The following is a 12,796-nucleotide window of genomic DNA, read 5'->3' as shown; positions in this document are numbered from 1 at the left end:
TTCCGCGGTGATCGATTTCTTTGTTGGTGAATATAATACAAAACACTAGTATAATCGTTTTGACTTTGAGCTTTGACTTCTGTTGTATAAATATTCGTTCAATGAGTATCGTGTAATTGTTTCTTTGTTCGTATAATTTCCATAATGGTTGAAATGTTGTTTTGTGCGTCGTAGAAATTTTCGTGCAATAATATTATATGAATACATCAGGCAATAGAAATTGAAAGAATATTTATAAGCGTAAAATTTTGTTTTTTATATTAAGTTTAAAAATTTCTTTCGTTATATTATCATTATAAATTTCATAATAAATCATTATATGAAATATTCATAATTAAATGTATAATTAATGAAATAAATTACTTGACGCAAATTAATTTTAAAATAATGTTTGAATTTAGTTTTTTTTTAAATACCAGATAAGACAACAAATATTTTTCAATGAAATTAATGTTATATACTAATATGTCGCTACTTAGTTTAAGGAAAATTTATACATTGCTTTAATGCTTTTAACATTATTTAAAATAGTTAATTTGGAAATAATTAAAAAAAGGAAAAACAATTTTTAGAAAATACTGTTTTAATGAAAATGTATTTTATAAATTAAACAGTTAATTTATACATATATATATTTTTTCCAGATAAAAATTAAAAATCATGAAGCTGTTTCTAATTTTAATTATAGCAGTATTTAGTACAGTGCAAGCAGTGTCATTTTTTGAACTAGTTAGTCAAGAATGGACAACATTCAAGGTAATCAAATAAAGTTGACGTAATTTTTATATATGTTCAGATCAGAAATATATAATGTCTTCAAATAAATCAGTTATGTCATATAAGTAAATAACATTCAAGATATCTTTATATGTATAAAACGTAGCAGTTATAGATTGACCTTTATTGATATATGGATTCCATAGATAAAGCTTATGTAAATAAAAAATTTGTTGCTAAATAATATAATCATTTGTTTATTTTGTAATATTTATTTATATTTTAAAGTATTTTGGAGTTTAAATAATGTCTATCATAATGTGATTTTTATTTAATGAATTAGTTATAAATTATAATAAAATAGAAAGAATAAATAGTTTATTTCATTGTTAATTTGTAGATGGAACATGGTAAGGTATATAAATCTGATGTTGAAGAAAGATTTAGAATGAAAATATTTATGGACAATAAACATAAAATTGCTAAGCACAATGGCAATTATGAGATGAAGAAAGTTTCGTATAACTGAAAATGAATAAGTATGGTGACATGGTAAGCGATTTATAAAGCTTAAATAATTTTACATTACATATTTTCTTAAACTCGTATAATATAATTTTTAGCTTCATCATGAGTTTGTAAATACATTAAACGGTTTCAACAAATCTGTAAATACTCAGCTGAGATCTCAAAAGTTGCCTATTGGTGCCGCATTTATTGAACCAGCTAATGTAGAATTACCAAAATCTGTAGATTGGAGAGAGCGTGGTGCCGTAACTCCAGTCAAAGATCAGGGACACTGTGGATCATGTTGGGCATTTTCATCAGTAAGTTTTGTGTTTAATAAAATAAAACAGTTTAATCGATAACAGTTTAGATAAGATTATTAATAGCCAATAAAATTCTATTGTAATATGGGTGTTTAATGCTTTTAGTTAATTTATTCAGTGAATTATATATAAAAATTCTATTTTGAATATATTTAAATGAAATTAATGAGTTATGATAATTGTATAGACTGGGTCTCTAGAAGGACAACATTTTCGACGAACAGGGGTTTTAGTTTCTTTGAGTGAGCAAAACTTAATCGATTGCTCTGGAAAGTATGGTAATAATGGATGTAGTGGTGGACTAATGGATCAAGCTTTTCAATATATAAAGGAAAATAATGGTTTAGATACGGAAGTTACTTATCCGTATGAAGCTCAAAATGATAACTGTAGGTAAGTATTGCAAGATGGGATCTTTTCTAGATGATTTATATAAATGTTATGATTAATTATCTTGCAATCCATAGATATGATCCACAAAATGAAGGCGCACTCGATGTTGGTTATGTAGATATTCCAGAAGGAGATGAAAAAAAGCTTAAAGCAGCAGTTGCTACTATAGGGCCAGTTTCTGTTGCTATTGATGCTTCTCATCAGTCTTTTCAATTTTATTCTGAAGGTTTGTTTTGATTTTTATATTATCTGAGATGTAAATTTCATAGGATACAGGTTTCTAATTTAATAAATTGAATATTATATATTAATTATAGGAGTCTATTATGAACCAGAGTGCTCCTCAGAAGAATTGGATCATGGAGTATTAATAGTAGGATATGGAACTGATGAAAATGATGAAGATTATTGGCTTGTAAAAAATAGCTGGGGTGAAACATGGGGTACAGGTGGATACATCAAAATGGCTAGGAATAAATTAAACCATTGTGGTATCGCTACCACTGCCAGTTATCCTCTTGTTGGATCTCAAGGATAATTTTAAAAAAATTTAATAAATCGTATGAAAACGCAAACAAAAAGATTAAGAAAGTAAAAAATATAATGATTACAAGTATTTTAACATATTTAAGTTTGTATATCATAAAAAGAAAAAAAAAAGAAGAAAAATATGTACATTTTTATTAAAGTTAATAAAAGGGATGTTTATTCTATTTATATAGTTTTAATGTTACCTCCTATGGAAACGAGATATATCTATGAAGTGTTAACCATAAAGTTATAAGGTAACTTCTAAATGCAAGATGGATGCCATTGAATTAACGTATGACGAGGCTTATAAATGGCCAGAATGTAGAATGTTATGGCATTAGTATATATATGTTGTGAAATATAGTCTTATTTTATACAATTTTTCCCAATTAACGAATTACGAATGTGTGAATTAATATTGTGTAAGCTGGAGTTGTGTTAATGCTCTATTTTAAAACGTATTTGCAATTATAAACATAACCTACTAAATTTCAAAAATTGGTCAATATTTACGCCATGTATTCAGTGATTTAAGTAAATGAGAGCGTTTAGAAGATTTATAGAAGAATATATTTTTGAAATACAATGTAAGTATACTATTTTTTAACCTGTTCGAGTGGTATTTATAATTGTATACTTAATTTTATATCTGCTTAAATAACTATGTTTGAAAACTATTTTTCAGTTGTATAAATAAAATGTGTTAGAAATTTTATATTATTCATAACATTTTTGTACGTAAAATATTTATTCAATAGTGTTTTTTATCATTTGTTATTTAATATTTTTTTAATTTTATTTATTATATTGAGTTTCCTCTCAAAAATGTAATGTCTAATATTGACACGAATGCTTTTATTTTAATATGAATATTTAAACGTATTTTAGGTGTAAATTATTATTCTATTATATATTATAATAAAAAATTGTTTTTCGTAATTTATAATTTTCTTTTCTCTTTTCCAGCCACTTGTACACAATGGGTGACTTAAATGTATGTTTTCAAATAGATACAGATAATCGTGAAAATTTTCCATCTATAACAGCGTTTCAAACATTTAAAGATCAAAGAGACAGGTTTTATGAAATATTTCGAATATGGGAAAAAGACCATTCAGTGGATGGGTGGACATTTCAAATAGCTTTAGGAAGTAAAGTAAGAACTATGTTAACATTGCACAATGATGCTACAAATTATTATCATTTTGCAAGATTATTTAAGTCACAACTTTTGATTTCATGTATACAAAATAGACAACAAGTAAGTTTAAACAATAAGATGATACGTTTAAAGATTTTGTATTTTGTTTAACTGTGAGTCTTTTAATTTCTTCATTATTTTCAGGCACAGATAGAAGATGATGAAAGTCTAAGTATTTTGAAAACTTTGAAAAATGTAAATCCTCAAAAACTGAATCAACTTCAGAAACGATTAGTAACTCCGCAGCCTTCCAAAAATCAAATTACAGAACCATCTTTCCCTGGAGTACAAGAATTTTTTAAGGATTTTATATTGTTTGCTTTCAATCCAATTTTCTATGTTCATTTAGAAAATTGCTTAATCCATGAAATAATGGAATTGAATGATACTCAGTTTAATAATAGCGAAATAGAAGATTCAGGTATTAATGTAGATATAAAATATTAATATAAGCTACATATTTCTGTTTGTTATTGATACACAAGTATTACTTTTTATAATAGAAACATCAGTCGATGAACAAACTCAAGAAAATTTTATTACCTGCTTATCCAGCTTAAGGCTTCTTGCAAAAATGTTAGGTCTTCTTGTGTCATTACCATATAGGTCAGAATCAAATAATTTTAAAGAATTAATAGCAACTCAAGTAGAAGTAAGAAGTAAAGTAAGTAATGTACTTTCTTTGCTTTATATATAATAATGTTTGGTTACATTTAAACAAACTATTCTCATTCTTTCCCCATTATTGTCTCAAGTTCAATGAAACCTGTTGATACAGTTAATAAGGAGAGAGAATGTTATTGCTGAAGAAGGAAATTAATATAATCAATATTATTGATACATGAAACTAATGTTAAGATTTTTATTTAGGTTGTACCAGCAATAAATTTACATCTGTGTCTACATAATGCAATAGCATTAGGGAAATTATCATTAACCGTACCTTGGATAGCAAAATATTTGGCTATGATGGATACTGTGTCTCTTCGATTACCATATTATAAACAAACTTTAGAACTCTTATATTATATTCATAAATATTCAACATCTGACAGTTTTATCTCTCACCAGGCAGTAATTCTTCTTAAATCCACTTTAAATTGGTTATTTGAATTACCGAATATTCCAAAGGATTTCTATCCTACATGGCAAAAGACATTTAAAGTTAAAGAATTGCGAAATTTGAAGCAACTTAATAAACTATATGTGCAAAAATATATGCTATTAGGAGAGCCTACTGTGTCTGTTACATCAACTAAATGTAATTTAGACAAATTGGATATTATCAATGAAAGAACATTGCATATATGTTGTCCAATGGTTGGGATTAACGTGTCTGTATCAAATACTAATACAAATCTAAATAATTATAATTCAAATAAACATATAACACCAGTTTCTAGTCAGCTTAATAAATCTGCCAAAAGTGCAGGTATAAAGCATCTAGAGGTAAGTTTATTAGATGTTAGATTTGTTTACAAGAGACATTTTAATACTTATAATTTCAACAGTTGCAATTAGAAGAAGCATTCTTTCACGGACAACCAGCGTCTACTCGAAAAACAGTCGACTTTGTGTCAGAACGGGTTGCTTCGACCTGTGTGAAACACATATGTAATACACTTTTAATGACTTCTAGAGAAGCGAATCTGAATAATTTTAGGGAGATTTTAAAGACGAACAAAATGAAAAACAACCAGAAAAATTTGGAGAACAATTAATTAACGCCAAAGATTTTAAGGTAACTGCGAATTTTTTACATAAATTACAGTAAATAAAATAAATAATACCGTATTTAAATTATCGTAAAATTACATTAGCCAGTACACGTATTATTTCATATAGGCATTAGTGGTAACCGATATGAATACTTTGGCTACAAATGTGTCTAAAGAATTAAAAGTCCAATGCGAAGCAACTATACCAGGAATTTGTGAGTCGCGGGTCACTAAATCTATAGAATCTCTTTTGGCGAAGATTCTTTGATACCTGTAAAAGAAATGTGTTGCAAAATTGCCATGAGACTAGCAATGGAACGTATATATCAATGGATACAATCTCATATAGTGGGTGGATCGTTGTTTATAAAAGATATGGAACTGGAATTAAATAGATTTTTAAAGAACAGTACTCCACTAGACCCTATGCAAGAAAAAAAACATAATCCACATGCTATTAGTCCAACAACTATTACCGATAATATGAGGGTAATTATTTTTGCGTTAGCTAGATTTTTTTGAATAAAATGAAACGTAAACTTATTATGTTTCGTATTAATAATTTTTGTAGGAATTCATATTGCTTATACTCGACAACGGTGGTGATTCTTTAACGATAACGCTTATCACAACGATATTGGATACTTTATATCAGACTTTAAACGAAAGAGCTGATTTAGTTGTGGGGACTGAGAAAGTTTTATATTCTCTTAGTACAGATTTCGCTCTGTTTTTAGGTAAAAAAAAAAAAAAAGAAAAGGAAGAAAGTTATTACGAATATAATTTTTATATTATAAATATAAGCTATTATGATATAATAAAAATTGCAATACTAATTTTTTTTATCGTACTTACAGTTGCTTATCGAAGCGATCTTTTTATTCCAAAAGTTCAAGAAAAGTTTATAACAATATGGGCAATGAGTCGTTGCAAAGCTTTGGAATCTGATTCACCTATACGTAGAATATTTAGTTCTAGGAACGTTATGCTTTTGGCTCAATCAGAAAAAGAAGAAGTTTGGACAGTATTTGGAAAATTTATTAAGAAATTGATAGAGAAAAACGTTTTAGATATCAATTGTTTTAGCGATCAATGCGTAGCTTTATTTAGGCAGAACTGGCCCGTGGTAAATATCCTATTTTTATAACAATCGTCAAAGTTAATTAGGATAATTAGGATTTATACTATAGATTTTTATATTTTTATTCGTAGCCCATGTTAATGCGCCTCTCGACTTGTTTAATGGAAGTTATGACAGATTTCAAAGAATCGGATAGAACAACAGGAAAAGTAAGGTATCTACTCGGATGGATAGCCGAAGCATATAAGGAGTTGGCATTTTTCGGTGGTTATAACCCTATAGGCTGATTTTCTTCTAATTGTTTATATTTTTAGCTTCTTTGTGGGCTAATATAACATTGTGTAAATTATATGATTCTTGTGCATATAGAAATGTAAATTATTATACATTAATTAATTTAACGATGGAAAAAACGCGTGCATAACACGCTAATTTCGGAAATTGTTGTTACGTAAAATGATATGATTGTAAATCGATACGAGGAATTTCACTTTATTTCGAATATATAAAATCTGTTGATTTCGATTAGCAAAAGAACATGGTGTGAACTTGTCGTTTATAATTTGATTGATTTTAGATTAAGCATATACTTGCTATTTTTACGAATGAGGTTGTGTCTGTACATATGCACGGATTTAAATTTTACTTACTTTACCGTTATTTACTTATCTCTATATCCGACGTTAATTGTCGCATAAGCATTCCAGTGAATGCTTATTTTACAGCTCACGACAAAATCTTAACTTTTCTTATGTACGAAACTTGAAATAAATAAGAATTTGTTTTTACATTTCGTGTTTACATTATTCCAATGGCTCTATACCGCCCTATAGAAAAGTTCCTTTCCGTCAAATACTTCAATTCCTCAGTGATTGTTTGAGTGTATGCGCGACATAGGATGCGCGAACGACTTGAGCGCGAACAAATTTCGTTGCAGTTCGGCGCTGTTGCTCGACCAGTTCGTACGCATTTTATTGCTTCGTAATTTTCCGTTAAATACCAGTGTCGATGATCACGTTGCGGTAATTACAGCAACGTGTCTTTTCTCCCGAGTAACCTGTTATTTCTGATATCTTTCTCCAGTACTTTGTACGGCAAGAAAATATGTGTTTTCTTCGTACAAACTCGTTTACACCTTAAACGAACGCGAGTATTTCTTTCGGTTAATTTCAAATATCAGGGAACATGCCGTAAGGATTTCGTATCGCGCGATCATTTGTCAATATGTTGTCGCGGAATCTATATTTCTGAACGTTTTTATCAGATAAATCGTGTTGACACGTAAACGTCGGTCGGTTACTAAACTAAATGCATACGATGCTTTGCAAGAGAAATTACACCCTCTTTGATAACAGGTAAATATGCACCGCTTCGCGGGATTTTTGTTCCTTCTATCGAGACGTAAGACGTCGATAAGACTAGAAAGAGACTACATAGATAGATACATAGGGAGAGAAAGAGAGAGAGAGAGAGAGAGAGAGAGAGAGTGAGAGAGTGAGAGAGAAGGATAAAAGGTGGTGTTGACATGTGGTAGCGTCGGAGTAGCCGTGCTCGCGTGCATATTTCGATCGCGTGTGCTCGGTCCGTGGGCAAAGAAAGGCGATCGTGTGCATCGAGCTCTCGCGAGCGAAAAGAGATCGATCGTTGGATGTCCGAGCGCGGACACCTTCTCGAGGATATTCCTATGCACGCGGTGCAAACGAGACAAGTGCCCAATACTATACTTCCCACTCTCTTTCCTTCAAGGGTACCTGTTCATTCACCAGGACATGCCATCTGCGTCCTTAGAACACGTGTTTACCGGCACGTGGCTCGCTCAAGAAAACACAAAACCACCACCCATGGAATCGCGCATCGTCTTTCCAAACTTTCTCGCCCGATCAGCCATTTCTCCACCTTCTAAGGTGAGTCTTCTTTCGCACGTTTCTCCTTTGCGTATTTTAATCGCCTATCCTCTCCAATTTATCATCCGTGAAAATGGAGTCGCAGGCCTTTCCTTAACTGTCCACTTTCGCGGTATTATTCGTCCGAACCAACGTTCGTTTCGAAACTAGTTTTCGGGTGTAAATTGATAAAAAGAAAAGCGAAAAGAGAGAGAAACGAGAGGAGAATTATTATATCGTCGTTATTACCGCTCTTTTACAGTTTAGTTATTCCGATATGAATACAATAGGAAGGAACAGAAGAAACGGTACATCGTTGCTAAATCTAATTTTTAATCGTTCAAAGAAACGGAATTTGCCCTTAATCCGCGTTACAAAAGAGGTAAACGAGCAATTAAAACCGTTGATTCTGCTTGATTCTGTTTGACTCTGTCGAATCAAAGAACTATGTATTTTGCGTTTCGTACAAAATGCACGAGTGTCTCTGAATCGTTGAAATGGTAGCGAGTTACTTCCCGATATCGATACTATTCGATTCGCTGTTGGAAATAATCGTTGGAATAACGAGAAGCAGAGGGAAATGAAAATATTTGGAAAGGATGGGGAGCGCGAGAAAGAGACAAGGCAAAATGGGAGAAATAGATGCGCGTGGTTGGTATCGGAGAGTTATTTGTAAACGATAACGATCGTTCTTGTGAATCGAGCTGGAAATCGAGGCGATATAAGGTCGCTATACATTTAATGCCGAATCCGCGCGGAAATCGGATAAAAGAATATACGGCTCGGCGACCATTGCGACTATCGGCGCGGGATTTTGTTCAACTTCAAACGAGCTTTCCTAGATACCGAATTTTGTTCACATAATATCCCTTCGTATCGTCAACATTCGCCAGCAATCCTTCCTTTCCTCATTTTTCCTCGCTTTCCGTTTCTAAACGTTGCTACGTTCACGAAAAAAGATTTGGTCCGAATCGGTGAGATACTTTGAAGTTGACAATTGCAAATGATAAATTATCGTGTTTTTACCGGTTGCGCTTGATAAATTAGGTTGATTTATAGCGATTACGCGTAGTTAGAAATGTTCTCTATTACTGGGAACTTTCGGGAGGGAAGGCCGCAATTTGTGGTCGGTAGTGTCGAGCGCCATTTTGATTCGGCTCTTTACAGGAAATTACCAGGCCTGTTTCAATTTGCCCTTGCCGCGATACGCGAGGCTCCGTCGCAAATGAAATTTCGCTGAGCAGTGCCAGCTGAAAAGAATATTAGTCTCGTTCCGCTTCGATTTCCAAGCATAACGCATACGTGCGACCTTCTATTTCGTTATCGAGTAGCTTATGTATTTTTTATACCAATCTAGTCTACCTATCGGCTCGTTCTGCCACGACGTAATATCTTTCTCTACGCGGACACGTGGTAATTAAAGAAATAATCAAAGCCACGTAACGGGAGTAACTCGCGATTTACGCGTGGAATGGTAAATCCAGAGGATCATAAATCTTAATCGGCGTCCCAGGCTCCCCTATATTTCCCGTAGAGATCATAAATCAAAATCCCTTATGTCGCGTAGCTAGATTAAATCACCGATGCTACCCTTTATATCTACTTCGCGTGTCCCATTTATGCCTCTTTCCTTCAAACGAATAAATCTAATATCCCTTTTCTCCCTCTCGAATGGAATCGCGAGAAAACCATTCCGTCTACGCGTTCGCGATCGCTCTGATCGCGCCAACTGGTAACCGCTGCTGATTTTTCAGAGTAACTCGAGAAACAGAGTGGACGGGAGTGTAACCTTTTCGTACGGATGATCGCAGATGCGAGAGTAGGGAAGAAATGGAGACACTTTACACGGGAGCGATCCATGGGTTTCCCCAATCGAACGCTGGCCTGCCTAACGGGATTTCCACGGGAATCGCCAGCTCGTTCGACCAAGACGGCGTTCTCAGCCTGATCGTGGTCCTTGGCGGAAGCCTGTCCCTGGTTGCTCTGGTTTTCGCCTTTATTACCTACAGGTAAGTTCAGTCGCGTTCGGCGAATGCCCATTGGCGTTCGATAAATGTCCAGACACCGGATGAATTCTGCTTTCGCACAATAGCGAAGAGATTTAATGTCCGATCGATGAGATTCCCAAACCACCGAGAGGTTATATCCAAATATAATGGATATTCGATATATCAACCCAAGATTAATTGCATCGCCGATATTCGATATTCCAGCACGTTCGATCCCTGAATACGTTTCTTTGTTTTCATTCTTCCAAGCTCTGCCATAGCCGATCGTTCGATTTTAAGTTTGGGAAATACGCGCGTGCAATATGCGAAAATAAATAAATCCTTGTTCTCTGCTTCGTTCGTTTTTAATCGCCCTCGTGAATTATTATTTTTCCTATCGGTTCAACGCGTCCTCTGCCACGCTTGATTTTTAGGAGCTACGACGGTAAAGGATTAGAACGGGTAGAAATTTTGTAACCGAGTATATACTCGGCCGGAAACGGAAATTGGAAGGAAATGGAAAGGCACGGTTCCCTTCTCGGTCTTTCGATAATGGTCATCGTTATTCTCAGAGTCCATGGCATAAGATAGAAACTTGCACGATCTTCGTCAGCGAGATATCTCGATCAGAAGCGACCAGAAGCGACCAGAAGCGATGCGATCTTAAGACAGAGAGGCGTTTCGTTTCGTTACGAAGGTAATTTTGTGAAATTGCAATCTCTCTTGCTTCGGAAGGAAAAGCCGATTGCTTTTTGTTCTGGAGTTTTGTTTTCGCTACGAGCTTACATTTCTGGATTACGTGGGTCGTTTTAATAATTCGGACGCACGGCTGCATCGGCGGCAGCGATATTTCACCGATCCAACGGACGAGTAAAGTGCCGATGGAGTGGGTTTCATTTTTCTACGCCTACTCGTTGCAAAGTGGGATAACACCGAAGGGGCCGAGATCGCGTTAGCGAACAACCAGATGCAAATAAAGCTGTTTAAGTACCGGAAACGATAGAGAAGCCCGTTGAATTTCACTTACAAATGGTTATCGCGATAAAATCGCTTTTGCTCCGTTTCGCTTCCTCCTTCTATTTTCCTTGGTGTTTCTAAGCAGCCGCGATGCCAATTTCGAAATGCAACGACACCGTTTGTTTCCTTTGCTCTAATCTCTCGCGAATCGTCGGTATTTCAGCGGAGATTTTATACAACTGCTATACCCACTCGCGTGACACTCGTCTTATCAGAGTAACCAAACAATTTAGCGGAAAGTAATTAAAATTGGTATCAATAACGATCGGCGTTCAATCTCGATTCGAAATACCAGTTTGGAATAAAACGATCATTGCGATGTATCGAAAGTGGGTCAAGTTAAAAACAAGTGTTTATTCGCCAAGTATCCAATCTATGCGTGATCGATAATGAGTTTGGACCAAAGGTTTTCGTTTTTCCCTTTTCCTATCTCTCTCGCATGGAAATTGTTTTCGCTATATCAAGTACCCTCGATTATTTTTTACCTAACTACTACCATCGTTAGATATCCTTTCGTTATCTAATCGCTCAGCGAGAGACTAGCTTTCGTAAAAGGATATCCTCTGTTCTTTCGCCGTCCTTTCGTCGGCAGGCGTTTTTTCCTCGCCCTTGTTACGTGTTCCGGAATGTAAAAAATTAGATACGAGAGGTATCCCTCGTGATTTTCTCATAGGTGCTATATTAAATGTATCCTAAGGCACTCGTTAGAAGCTTCGGATAAGCTATGTAGCTTATATTATCCTATAACCGAAGGTAATTAACTTTTTACTCGAGGGAAAAAGTGGAGCGAAAGTAAGAGAGGAAAAGCTCGGATAATGAATACTCTCTTCCGAAACTTTAGCGATGGCGAAATTTTCACCGGTGAAATATCGCGATACCGCCTTTGTTTGGTATATCCTGGCTCTATTTCGCGTGCTAACGCGAATCGAATCGAATCGAATCGGCTGGACCACGAGAGCAAACGATAGAAACGATAGCAAACGAGAGGAAAGGAGAGGTGTTTGTTTAAATGTCGGAAGAATTCACGGCAGATCGCAATGTCTTTTCGACGATTAACCGGTTTCACGGCGTGGCATCGCGATCGATTCGCACGTTTTCTTCCTAGCATCAATCGTAATTAGCAGCCAGCCATTTCTCTACAGACCTGACGTTTAACGAGAAGTTCTCCATAGCGCATACACAAAGGTCGCGCAATGGGAAAAAAATAATCGATGAAAGCGAACCCGTCGATGTATTAAACGCGGATAGCGAGGCATTCGCGAGAAACAGTAGCGCGTCAATAAGTTTTACTACCATTGAATTATATATCGCAATTGCAACGACGCGTCTGTTTTCGAATAAACGAAACCCGTTTCTCCATTGTGCCGCCTGGCTTTTTACTCGATTACGAATAAAGTACGAAATCGACGTGTAGGACAATTAAAAGGACCGATACGC

At 34.4% G+C, this 12,796-nt stretch overlaps 2 protein-coding genes across 2 annotated transcripts; both read left to right on the top strand.

The window, feature by feature from the left end:
• The first annotated feature begins 660 nt into the window (after positions 1 to 660).
• On the top strand, positions 661 to 2,478 carry LOC143221165 (cathepsin L-like peptidase). Its single transcript, XM_076446672.1, is given in 7 exon segments — positions 661 to 756; positions 1,118 to 1,238; positions 1,241 to 1,269; positions 1,341 to 1,544; positions 1,735 to 1,940; positions 2,015 to 2,166; positions 2,258 to 2,478. Coding segments are annotated over 7 exon segments (1,029 nt in total).
• A 972-nt stretch (positions 2,479 to 3,450) lies between these two features.
• Positions 3,451 to 6,758, top strand: LOC143221166 (codanin-1-like). The gene is given in 11 exon segments (XM_076446673.1): positions 3,451 to 3,732; positions 3,817 to 4,093; positions 4,176 to 4,336; positions 4,543 to 5,121; positions 5,184 to 5,355; positions 5,358 to 5,413; positions 5,518 to 5,641; positions 5,644 to 5,879; positions 5,962 to 6,127; positions 6,248 to 6,516; positions 6,603 to 6,758. Coding segments are annotated over 11 exon segments (2,478 nt in total).
• Positions 6,759 to 12,796: the final 6,038 nt, after the last annotated feature.

Source organism: Lasioglossum baleicum, unplaced genomic scaffold (assembly GCF_051020765.1).
Source record: "Lasioglossum baleicum unplaced genomic scaffold, iyLasBale1 scaffold2004, whole genome shotgun sequence".
Classification (NCBI taxonomy): domain Eukaryota; kingdom Metazoa; phylum Arthropoda; class Insecta; order Hymenoptera; family Halictidae; genus Lasioglossum; species Lasioglossum baleicum.
Note: the sequence above shows the minus strand (reverse complement) of the source record. Positions and strands in the feature narration are given on the sequence as shown.